Here is a 12,974-nt window from a genome sequence, read left to right as displayed (position 1 = left end):
AGTTTGGTTTTAATTTGCATTCTGCTGTAATATATAAGTAGCTGTAGCAATTGCTGTTCTTATAGTATTAGTTATATTAATTTTGTTTTCCTAGTTCATTTACATTCGAATGGTAAGTGCGTGTTCTTAAATATTTGCCAACTATATTTGAAGCAGAAACAGCACAATACAGTGCACATGTACACGGGTATAACTGTACGTAGATTAAATTGCCTTTTTAACAGGGGCGTTAATTCCCAACACTAGGAACTTTTCAAAACTCGGTTGTGTTTTTATTTTTTGGGATGTCATCTTGCGTCAGAGTGGTTTGTCATCAGTAAGGGATCCCTGAAAAAGGTTTCTCGAAGCACCATAAAATATTCCTCCACAGAATCAAATCCAGGAACCCCAAAATGTTCTAACAATGCTTTCTTCAAACATCGACTGTTCTATTAGAATATGATATTAATATTCCATCAAATACAATGGCGGCCTACCAAGAATAGGGCAATAGTCGAATTGTCAGAATATTGCGCGCAAAACACCCTCTAACGGGGATATCACAATATATTACTTATTTTGTTAAATTATAAAAATAAACAGGTGGATTTGTTATTAACTTATGTTTAATAAATGAATGACGGTTTCAGTCGAAGTGTTTCCCATCCTACTTCCAATATAATGTTTTCTTATTATGTACATTTCACAAAATAATATAATATTACATATAGTTTTCTTTTTCTTCAATTAACAAATATAAAACCAATAGAAAGCGGTTTAAATGTCTGTGTGTTTAAAACTGGAACATGGTGCGCATGGTGTTTTTATATTATTTACTGTAAAGTTCATTAAATATGATAATTTGAGTAAAGATAGATCATAAACACGGATTGTGTTTCAAAACACGTTCCCCATTAGGTTTAAGCACTCAGTCGGTCGCTGCCATTTGTACAGTGTTGTTTGGTGTGGCAGTGTCATAACCTCTGCTGTGCCCTAAAAGGCTCGCACTGCCACTTCTGTAACGTGTTTGTCTCTGTATGTTTGCTCTTTAAGCGGATTCCCTGTCCTGCCTGTTGGGGTGAGGTGGGGGTTCAGAAATCAGTGTCTCTGTCAGTGCCTTAGTGTCATCCAAGAGCCTATGATAAATATCATGTCCGTTTACTAGAACACAGGTCGATACTTTCATAATTAAGTTCAATATGCAGAACGTGACGAGTGAATCGCCCTCTGTCCTAAAATCACAAACGTTGCAACTGACGTTTTCTAAATATAGAAACATAAGTGCCTAGTCTGAGGAAGATATTTGAGTACACAATGGTATAATTGCTTTTATTTGGTAGTAATTCTTGTTGATATTGCGTACTAATAAAATGTGTTGACACAGATAATGTATCTGTCAACACATACATACACACACACACACACACACACACACACACACATATATATATATATGTGTGTGTGTGTGTGTGTATGTATGTATATATATATATACACACAAACACATACATACATATTGTATATAGCATTATATACATTATTTGTAGTATTGTTATTATAAATGTGTGAATCTCTTGATTGTAACATATAATGTTCAATGCAAATGTTCAACAATTACATCTTTTATCTGGTTGTTTATTATCCCTGCACAACATCAGTCACAGATTCTGTGCAAATCAAAAGTCGAAGTTGACTATTATGAACAGATAGGAGACAAAAACGTCGAATTAATATAATTATGGATATGGTTCGTATGTCTTTAAATATAAACACCATTTGTGAAAAGTCCTGCACATACTTTTTATGTATATTCTCCCATTGCTTTCGTTTAGAGCAAATCTGTATCTGCGATTTGCATTTAGAATGAAAACAGACAGATGGCGATTTCTGAACAGTCATAAAAAAAGATAAGAATAAAATAAAAAATACATATAATCTGGCCAATTTAACGTTCTATTTGTTGTTTGTTTGCAAAACAAAGGCTCCGTTATAAATTACAGTCGGTAACGATACATTTTATTCTCCCATCGTCTGTTATATTATGTAATCAAATCAAGTTTATCGATTTTATTATACAGACTCAGAACAATACCGCTGAGATCCCCTTCGGAGAGATAGGGCTGCTGTGAATTGAAAATAATTCATTTTCACTTTGTCTGGTCAACACCTTTATGTGGCCAACTGTAAAATTAATAAAATCAAAGCGCTATGGTTTCAGTATTACAGACCCCTTAAGACCACCAAGTAAATGAAAAGGTATTCGCGTTTCTTTGAAACCTCATTGAGTCCGAACTGGCCTGGCCTTTCCTACTGATCTCGCAGTTTGTATTTGAATGAGGTTAAAATGTAACAGTGATATTTGGAGGTAAACTTAAAGACAATGCGTTGCATTGTAATATGGGCGTTAAATAAGTCAAATTGCAACAGCCTATGTATTCGATCTCAAATAGTTTCACACCATGTTTTGTCCCGAAGGAGGGGTTCTCGTTGAATTCACGGAAATCTGCAAGACTACATGGCCTGGAATGAGAATAAATGGAAGTTAAATATTAATCTTATCTCAAACAAACGGAGCTCATCGCTTGGACACGCCACTCCTAGTTTCGCCTACATGTGTTGTGCCATATGTATATTTATGTATGTGTGTGTATAGGCCTATATAATAATAATAATAATAATAATAATAATAATAATAATAATAATAATAATAATAATAATAATAATAATTATTATTATTATTATTATTATTATTATTATTATTATTATTATTATTATTATTATTAACGTATAGCTGCAATACACATAAAGTGGGGGGCATTTAGGATTTTCCCAAAGAGCGCGCATAATATTTTTCCTTCATTTGAAATGCAAGTGGTTTCACTACAAAAGTTGTGTGGACAATTCTTCAAATCATAGAGATATGCATATGTTCTGGAGGGAGTAAAATCCATTTCGGTAGCCTTTGTAATCCCCTGATACCCGACTGCCAACACTGCATAAAAACACTCTTGCATAGTTGGCAAGCAATCCGGGACGTTTACCTTGTATTGTGTCCAGATATAGCGCAATAAATCTCGGGAAGGTGTTGGAGAAAATTCGACGGGAGTTGATACTCCATAGGATTAAAATAAGATCAAATCAAATGCAAAGAGGGTCCAACCGAGATCAGTCTTAGCTGTGCCAGGAAGAACAGACGTGTTTTCTATAATGCTTAAGACAAGAAAATCCATCAGTTCTGTCATATTTACTGCAGTGTGCTGTATTGTAATATTTAGTGAACAGTAACATTGCATGCACACATCACCCAGCAATTATGCGACAAGGGAAAATAATTGAACGTACACTCGATCACCAGGCTCTTACAATTAGAAGAGAATAATTTATAATCATTGTTAAAGACTAGATCATTAAATTCAGTGACAGAAAGGAAGAAAGATAAAAGTATAGAGTATCTGAAGCCACTGCTCCAAAAGCTCTACCCACAAAATATAGCAATCTGTGTCTGTACCACTTAACACAGTGCAACTCCAGCAACAATGGTTAAGCATCTGCTAAGTAAATCTGAATGAATGCAATGCTATTAAATGTCTACACCAATTATGCCAACTAAGCGAGTGTGTATTTCAGTTCTGTTTAAATGGTTGGATCTGCGCCTAACGGCTCCGAGCATGTCTTACACACATGTATGTGTGTGTATATATATATATATATATATATATATATATATATATATATATATATATATAGAGAGAGAGAGAGAGAGAGAGAGAGAGAGACCACAGGTGTGTATTATATACACACACACACATATACATATATAGCCATATGCCAAATGTCCATGTTTATACCACCATATTTCCTTAGAAATGGAACAGAACAGAAGCCACTCCTGAAAGTTATAAACACTGAATCAAAGAATAACGCAAACTCTTTTCTTTGATTCAATCACGAGCATTGTATTTTTGCATTATAGATCCAGGCAGTGGTACACGGTGCATGATATTGTGATTATTGTATAACTTATAAAGAGTACTTTAAGCACTTTGATCACTAATCTTCCGCGAACAAAGAAAGAAATTCATGTATTTCATTCTTATTCTGGTTCTTATTTTTATTTATGAAACACGATTCCATTCATGACGTATTATTCAAACACCACAAAACAGTACACATACTGCACAAAAGAAGAAGGGGAACCGCTAACAAGGCGAAAGAACAGCTTTAATGCATTAATACCTAACTTATTTTTTTTACAAACAAATTAAAAATAAAACTGTGCATTTTTTAAAATATTTTATGATTTTTAATATTTAATTTCAATCGATTACAATCATTCCAGTTGCATGGCAGAAGAGACGGGATCCTTCAAATGAGAAAGGGAGAGAAAATACATCTTAAAACATTCCAAATTACATCCCCTTTCATACGAGGAACCCAGAAATAAGGGATTAATTAAAATAAATGTATCGTACTTTACATGTTAACATTAGCAGCCTTGCTTATACCCTAGGCAAAAAAAAAAAAAAAAAGATCAATTTACAGTTCTATAAACAGGTTAAAGTCATGGAATCACTGAAGGTATATTTGAAAAAAAGACTAAATGTTGATTAGAACCTTATTTTCTGCTTTAGCCTTCAATAAAACGCGCAAGATATAATTTAGCTCTTAAAGAGAATACTATCATATTGTTGTCATCGAGGTTTGTTTTCCAGTGGGGCAAAAAATCAGAAAGATTTTAAAAAGGGAAATAATTGAACATCTGGAAAATAAAGAAGTCGTCATTCAGCCTGTAAACTAACAGAAGGAAAAAACAGAAGAAAACCCACGTGTCTGTTTAAAATTCAGAGATCACTTTAAATATTTATATATATTTTATATAAAAGACATGGTTTAATTGATTTTCATATATTTTTCACAGTTTTAGAGCATATTCTCCAAAGCCAAAAAAGCAAAAGTTTAAAAATTAAAATGAACACCAACGGTGTGTGAGAGAGAGAAAGAGTTTTTTTTTTTGTTGGATTCCTTTTTTTAATTTATTTTATTTTATCGGGGTGGGTGGGATGGGGGGGTCCTGATGTCATCTGCAGAATTTAAATAGAATTCAGAAAAATTAAATCAGTGGAACAAGGTGGGGTGGATTACAGGGGGGGGGGGCGGGCGGTGAAAAATAAAATCGTTGCAGAAAAGGAATGGCGAGGCAGAGATGTTATATTACAAGGTCGTGAGATAAATATTGAGTTTTTGATCGGACTTGGGGGGGGTGGGGTGGATTGAGGGTGTGTGTGGGTTTGGGGGCTCCACGCTCGTATCAAGTGGCGTGCATGTGCGTGCTGTTCTTCGATTTGCTGACGAACTTCTTTTCTTTGACCCGGCGGTTCTGGAACCAGATGGTGACCTGGCGCTCGGAGAGGTTGGTGGTGGCCGAGATGCGCCGTCGCTTGTCTTTGGTAATGAACTTGCTGGCCGCGTACTCTTTCTCCAACTCCTTCAGCTGGATCTTGGTGTAGGGCACCCGCTTCTTCCGGCCGCGGCGGTAACTGCTCACCTCCGGCTGCAAGGGTACCACATCTACGGAGCAAGACGTGAGAGATAGGCGACTGAGTACAATGAAAAAACGAGAAAATTAATACAATCAAATTTAAAAATCGAAATTAGTGACATTTAATCCAGAAGACGGAATTGGTGTCTTAAACGTATTTATTATTTAACATTGACTTTTCTTGGCACTTGGTACGTTGGATTTGAAGATTTGCGTACGATTTGCGCCAGTGCGCCTGGGGTTCTTCGCTAATTCGATCGCTAGTTACCGCTGCGTGGAGAAGGGACGGTGTCTTGTGTACCACCTAGTGCAGAACCCAAGTACTTTTCCTCAAATTTTTAAATCACTATCTTAGCTATTTATTATAAAGTTTAAGGCGAACAGCTCAACACCAAAGCTTAAATAAATATCTAAAATTATGTGAATTTATTTAATCATTGATAAAAATCGGAATATTTCAGAACAGAATATGAATGTATGGATTTGATTGACATAAGAGCTAGCCCATGACTTCAATTGTATTGCTAGTTCTACCTCGAAAACGTGATTTCACAGATGAACAGGAAAGTCTGACACTGATACAACAAAGTCTGGCATGTAGACGGTCAATGTTTAGAGTCACGCAGATTACATTTGTATACCTCACTTGATACAGATTTGAAATGTGCCTTCTGCTATCACAGATAATTCAAATATTCACATTTTATGAAACAACTGACGGTTATCGCGGTAATATCTTCAGAAATATGAAGTCGACAAATTCACCACACATTTTCATGCAAATCCGATCAGAGAAGAGAAAGAGCAAATTCAGAAAAGTGATGTGATTGAAACCCGAGAATATATACCATCAGAATCCCCGACTGCAGGTAAAATGAACAAGCAACAATCAACAAGCAACATAAGCAAGTTTTATTTATGTAACGTTTTAAATCGATTAAGTATTCATGCTATGTGGAGAAATTTATAAACACAGATTTAAAACGACCGAATTCCTGTCGTGTTGAAAAATTGTCATTTATGTGTGCGTTTTTGTGTTTTGAGGAGCAAGAGTTTTGACAAAATCTGGTACAATCAACAAATAATAGAATGTTTGTCAATTTAACAAGTCTCTGTGTTGTCATTGATCTAAATTACATTCTGCTGCTTTCAACACTTTTTGTTTCTGTGTGTTTTTAAGTACATAGGCACATTTGCGTGTATGTTCTTATGTATATATACATAATTATAGGCTATATATACACACACACATACACAGAGATACATATACAGACACACACATACTTTGTAATACATATGCTATAGGCAGATATTACAGTTATAAGTGTCCTTTTCCCGGCGAAGCTACAATCTTTCATGAGATAGACTGTATGTCTCCTAAATGTCCACTGTGTTTAAAGACAGTTTGATTCAATGGCACACTGTGCTGGGGTGGATGTGTCTATCTCTCATACGGACCATTAATTGCATGGGGTGGGGGAAAGATTACGTTTTCACAATTATACCGATTATACACGTCATTGCAATGTCTAATGTTATAAATAAGAGGTCACTATTCAGTTTTTCTCTTACAATTAAACCTATTGAGACTCCATGCGTTTTGTTAATTATTTGAGTGTGTGTGTGTATTTGTGTGTGTGTTTTTCAATGTCGTTTAATGCAGAGGTCTTTTGACATACTGTGCAATATATCCCAAAAATTGGGCTAAATACGACGTTGACGTAGATGCACGTTTAATACAAAAATGTTAAAACAGCAGTAAGAAATTATAGATCCATTAATTAAATTATGTATTATTATTATTATTATTATTATTATTATTATTATTATTATTATAAAGCCTAATATGCACATAATTATTCATATTGACTACATACAACGTATCGCCAATATACAATACAAAAGCAATAACGACATGCTTACATCACGAGAGTATGTATGCATACAAACATATGCGTCGCACAGACTTGGTTTAAATATCGGGCAGGGAACGACCACCCCCCCCCCACTTCAATACATATTCCCCTTTTCTGACACATTCAATAACGAACGGCTTTAGTTGTGATGTGGAGCAAATGACACACAATGTGCATCACACCTCTACATCTGAACACTTGTTCCTAAAAGGTATGTGCATATTTCGCTTTGATAACAAATAATTCTGCCAGTCAGTGGGATGTCATCTATGGCTTCCAAGGGATGTGTGTTTCAGCAGGACCAGGAGAATGCTAACTGGCACTGTTTATGAGGTCATAGGCATCGGCGTACAGGACAGGGTGAAACAAAACTGGGTTAATCTCTTTAGCCCGGTATTCACATGTAATGTACAATAAACTAGATTATCACGGGGACATGCTGCAGTTAAAGAAAATAAAATGTGTGTGTGTGTGTGTGTGTGTGTAGGGTGTGTGTGTGTGGGGGGGTGATCGGTTATTATAGACTTTTTTTCTCTCCTTTGTTATGTCACCTGATGGATATGATTCGTTGAGAATTTCCCATCCTCTACTGAGACAACCCCAGGGCCAGGCTTCACCGAGGAATAACTTACACAAGTACAGCAACTGACATTTCTGCTAATAAGAAATCGCACGGCCTGTTAAAACAATAGTAGCCATTCTCATTGTGATTAGTAGTAATACTTAAGGCTGCCTCCTCCAAAAAATAACAATCGCTTAATTTAGCTATACTGATTGTTTAATATATAAAAGGTATAGTCCAATGGGATTGTTTATGTATTTATACGTGTATTTATGTATCTGTTTCAATGACTATATACTGTTGACATGCATCTTTAGCTATGGGGACTATTTTTTCTAGACCCTTCGGCGCTTGATTTTTACAGTGCTGTATTTGTTCGGAGAAAAATAATTGCAGGTTCTAACGCCACGAACAGATTGTATTTGTCTGCCCTCCAGACAGGGTTCGCACCGCCGTAGCCGCACCACAGAGCAACGGCGTGTTGCGTTTGCCCCCCTCGGGTATACGTCGACATTGTACCATTGTATGACTAATTGTTCCTATTGTCTTAAACCCGTCTGTACCGCAGCCATATATATGATTGAAACTGCGTGTGCATTCTAATAGAAAACGAGTGGAACACAGAGAGACAGAGAGAAACACACATACACACACAGACACACACACAGACGCACCTAGGTGGTGACCGTAGCCCGTCGTGGTTATGTGGATGAACTTCAGAAAGAACGTCGTTAAATTAAGCAGCTTATAAACATTGGTTAACTGGCATACTGGAGGGTATTCGGGGTATCACTTCGCATATACTAAACACGCAGCCATCACCATAATGCACGCATGACTGTATACATACATATATATATTTAGACACATACTCAAATCCCTGCGCAGTTTTGTCACAGGGTGCTAAATTGTCGAAAGGCGAGTGCCAGAATTATCTAAGCACAGTCAGCATCGCGGAAGAGGTTAATGTTAAATGTAAAAACGGATTCCTACATATGCAAAAGCTTTCTAAGCCATGCAGGACCTATAGCTTTGGTAGCCACTGACAAACAGAGACAACGAAGATTTATGGGCGCAGTACAAACAGGACCCGCTATTTTATCATACAGACAGTACACTGACTTGCCCTATTTCAATCTGCGTAACTGTAAAGTTTAAGCAGTATAACAGACATCCTGTGTAAGCCACTGACTTCACTTCCCAGACACTTCTAAACCGCACCATTAGTGCACGGTTACACTGTAATTAAAATGCATACATATATTAGTCTTTGTATTATTAGGCCCGTCATAATTTGGAGTAAGATGTAACATTTTTCTCTGCAGTGTCTTGGCTTTCACTCATCCTTCCTTGTATCTGCAACGGTTTTTGCGAAATAATGGTCGTTTGTCTTGGGAAGGGAGACATGAAATCAGTCTTTGGGTATTGTGAATGCTGCTATGTCAATAAGGCACCGATTTCAGATAGTGTATTCTAAATGAATCGTCAATAACTGACACGGACAAGCAATGGAAAAAATGTGCTGCCCCCTGCACACCCCCCAACTGCACGTTTTAATATTATGTGTTTAAGAGTTCAGGAGCTAAACACTTTTGGTTGCTGTACGGTATCGTGCAATAACCTTATTATCAGCTGGAAAACGTGCACACATTCAACAGCATGCAAGTTGTTATGGGTGAATATCAAACGTATTAACATGGACAGTGTTAAATTAATTTGAATGTGTAGACGATTTAATAAGATTTGTATTATCATGTTTTTTTTTATAATGATTATTACTTAATACTGCTCGTTACAAGCTTCTATTACAATATCCACATTCGACTATAATGTAAGGAGAAATGTATAATTATGAATGTAAACGGCACATATTAGCGTTTAAATCACATGGATTTTATAGTTATCAAAAATAAAAGGATAGGTAATGCATTCCAATTTAGATCGGATCTGCAGAGACAGTGATAAAGCATACAAAATTGTTTACATTCACAGATTTGGTTGTTTACATTAATTCGTCGCGCGCTGATCACCTCATGCAAACCCAACATGAATTAAATACATATAGAACATTCAAATATAATATAAAAAAATACATTGATCGAATACCGTGCTTCCTCGCGTACCTGGGAACGGGGACTTCCAGAGGTGAGTTGACTGTGTTTGCTCCTTGGAACAGTACACCTGCCCGTCCCAGCCATTAGACAGCGCCCAATGTTGATACCCTTCCATGGGAATCAAGGCATCGTGCCGCGGTTCCGGGTGCGCACTGATACTGGGAACCACTGACACGTCTAAATAGCCCGGGACAGCCTGGTAAGAGCTGGCAAAACTGGGGTAAAAGGCGAATTCTTTGGCCCTGCTGGACAGTTCTTCCGAGGGTAGCGCGCTGCTGGGCTCAGCATATTTCTCTGCCGGGTGGTAGGAGCAGGGCTTCTGCTGCAAGTTCACGTTGTGCGAGTGAGACAACCTGCACCCGTAATATGGGCTTCCAAAGGGGTAGCCGTAGCCCAGGGTCGCGCTAGATGAAGTTTGGGGAGCGGGGCACTGTCTGCCGGCGTCTGGCGAGGAAATATCCGAGTACACGGAGCCCTGGTGGGTCGCTATGCTGCCGGAATGCCGCCCCAGAGCTGGGTGCGAGATCAAATCCCTGCAATGGCTCGCGGGGCAATTCCCGCTCAGTCCCTCCATAGCTGGGCTTTTATTCTGGTTATTTTCATTCGGGCTTTTTTCATACACGTACATCAAGGTGTCCGCCCAGCGTGGATGCAGAACCAGCGAAGTCGTCATATCACGGGCTGCCGATGCTTTTTAAAAGTCGACTACTCCAAGACAGACACCTCATTTCCAAGCACATTTTTTACACAGGCGCATGCGCGCACTGGGACCCGAGTGTCCAGTTCATTAAGACCCAGCGCTACGGGGCACGTGATATGCTAACGAGGGCAAAAAGGAGCTGTGGCGGGGGGGGGTGGGGGTGATCGCCATCCCTTTAAAGAGCCACAATCTCGTATTTCTTGATTGCCTTTTGAAGAGCAGCGAGCCCTCCCATTGGCTCCAGTCACTTTAGAGCAGAGAATCCTTAAAGGGGAATATAGACACCACAGTGATCGATGGGGGGAAAAGGACATGCAGTCTTCAGTTTGGCCGACCCTGGGAAGTCTGGTCTTAAAGTAAACATTTTCTTTATTTTGGGGATTTCTTCTGTGTTACACTATGTGAATTATGCCTTTAGATCAAATTGAACTGGGCGAGATGCGTTATTATTGAGAATGTTATGCTTCATAATCATGAATAATCGGCAAGGTTTATTAAATTTGAGGAGGAAATAAAATTAGTTTTTTTATTATATTGAAACTTTGTATTATAGTCAGAGGTTCCGCTGTGGAAGTGTTGAGATCGTTCAAAATATATGACTTTCACTGTGTTGTGCTACTATGCGTCCAGATCTCAGCAATTAAACAGTGCTATAGACTAAAAAGGCAATATGGCGTTGACTACTTAGTAAACAGGAAATTCTGTAAAATATGTTAAATATAATAAATATTGACATCATATATCATAATTGCATGTAGACTAGATGGCGTTGCAGTGCAGACTGGCGCCTACGAACCTCTCTCGTATTAAAAAAACAAACTAAATTAATGTAATGTGCCCAACGAGGTTATAGAAATTATCATTCGAAACAGTTCTAAACTCTGTACTTGCATGGTGTTTTCCTACTCCTAAGACAAATCGTTTTAAAACGAGAATTGAACAAAACCTCATAATTATTTCTTAATCTGTATGATTTTCCTGGGCCAAAGCCTCTAGTAAATTAACATTGAACAATATATATCTGTGCAATTAATTTCAGACAGAATTAGAAATGCAGCTTCTCTGGAAGTATAAGCGTCGCTGACAAAGACTGCTGACAGACTTCAATAGGAATTTAAAATCAATATTGAACAACCGAGCACTGTACTGTAAAAAATGCGCATACAAAATAAATAAAACCCAGTGACAAATGTGTCACATTTTTACATTTTATTTTAACATTCACAAATAATCTGAAACAAGCATCTGCATTTCAGTCAATTGACAGTAGTTTAAATATATATGCATACATACATACATATATACACACGCGTATCTATTTTAATTCAAGTTTAATGACTGAAGATGATGTATAAAACGCTGTTTTTGTTTGAATTCGAAATTTAAACTTCTTGGGTGCAATATTCTGCACACGGAGCAGCGAAGGTCAATGCGTGGGAATGTTTGTTTTACAACAGGGCCGTGGGATTAAAGTGCGGTTTGGGTTTGATAACTTTAAGGAAACTAGTGGAAGATAGAAGACGTTTGCTAAAGAAAAGAAAAGAAAAGAAAAAGAAAATACAGAATGTTTATTTTTTCCTGGAAAATGGGCAGACATACTGAAAATGCAATCAACAAAAAAAGAAAAGGAATATTATCAATAATTAATAGATACATTCGAAGTGTCTGTAATGAAAAAAATAAAAAATCGGGGTTACAATTACAGAAAAGTGGTTAATTCAGAACACAAATGTGCATTTCCAAAAGGAATATATATCAAATTGATCTGGTAGTAACAAAACAGTTTGTGTTAACGTGTGTTGATTGCAAAGTTGGGTTGTTTTCAAACTTTAAAAATGTAACTGTCAGCCAACTAATTAGTAATAGTATCATTAGTATCATTCCAAATAGAGCCTAATTTTAGCTGACACATTTAAAAGTATTATGCACAATCTCGCCGTGGCATACACTTTATTTCGCTTTTGATGTAATCTGTGTGCATTTTAATTGTTTCAGATATCCATACGGAAAAGTGACATAAATCCTATACCCCGATTACCATGTTCTCTGGTCCAGGATCCCAGACGCAAGCCAGTGTATAGACCTGTTGGCTGCTGTACACCGGCGCACTACATACGATGCCCTCAAGACTAAACCGTGAAAAATAACATTCATGGAAATTTCA

General features: G+C 37.3%; 1 protein-coding gene across 1 annotated transcript; it reads right to left on the bottom strand.

Moving 5' to 3' along the window:
* Positions 1-5,151: 5,151 nt before the first annotated feature.
* On the bottom strand, positions 5,152-10,808 carry hoxc13a (homeobox C13a). The gene is made up of 2 exons (XM_066710392.1): positions 10,120-10,808; positions 5,152-5,547 (listed from the first exon to the last, which is right to left on the bottom strand). Exons 1-2 carry the CDS (start codon positions 10,781-10,783, stop codon positions 5,288-5,290), a joined length of 924 nt encoding a protein of 307 aa, XP_066566489.1. The 5' UTR covers positions 10,784-10,808; the 3' UTR covers positions 5,152-5,287.
* Positions 10,809-12,974: the final 2,166 nt, after the last annotated feature.

Source organism: Amia ocellicauda, chromosome 7 (assembly GCF_036373705.1).
Source record: "Amia ocellicauda isolate fAmiCal2 chromosome 7, fAmiCal2.hap1, whole genome shotgun sequence".
Taxonomy (NCBI): Eukaryota; Metazoa; Chordata; class Actinopteri; order Amiiformes; family Amiidae; genus Amia; species Amia ocellicauda.
The sequence above is the reverse complement of the archived record's forward strand: the minus strand, read 5'-3'. Positions and strand labels throughout refer to the sequence as shown.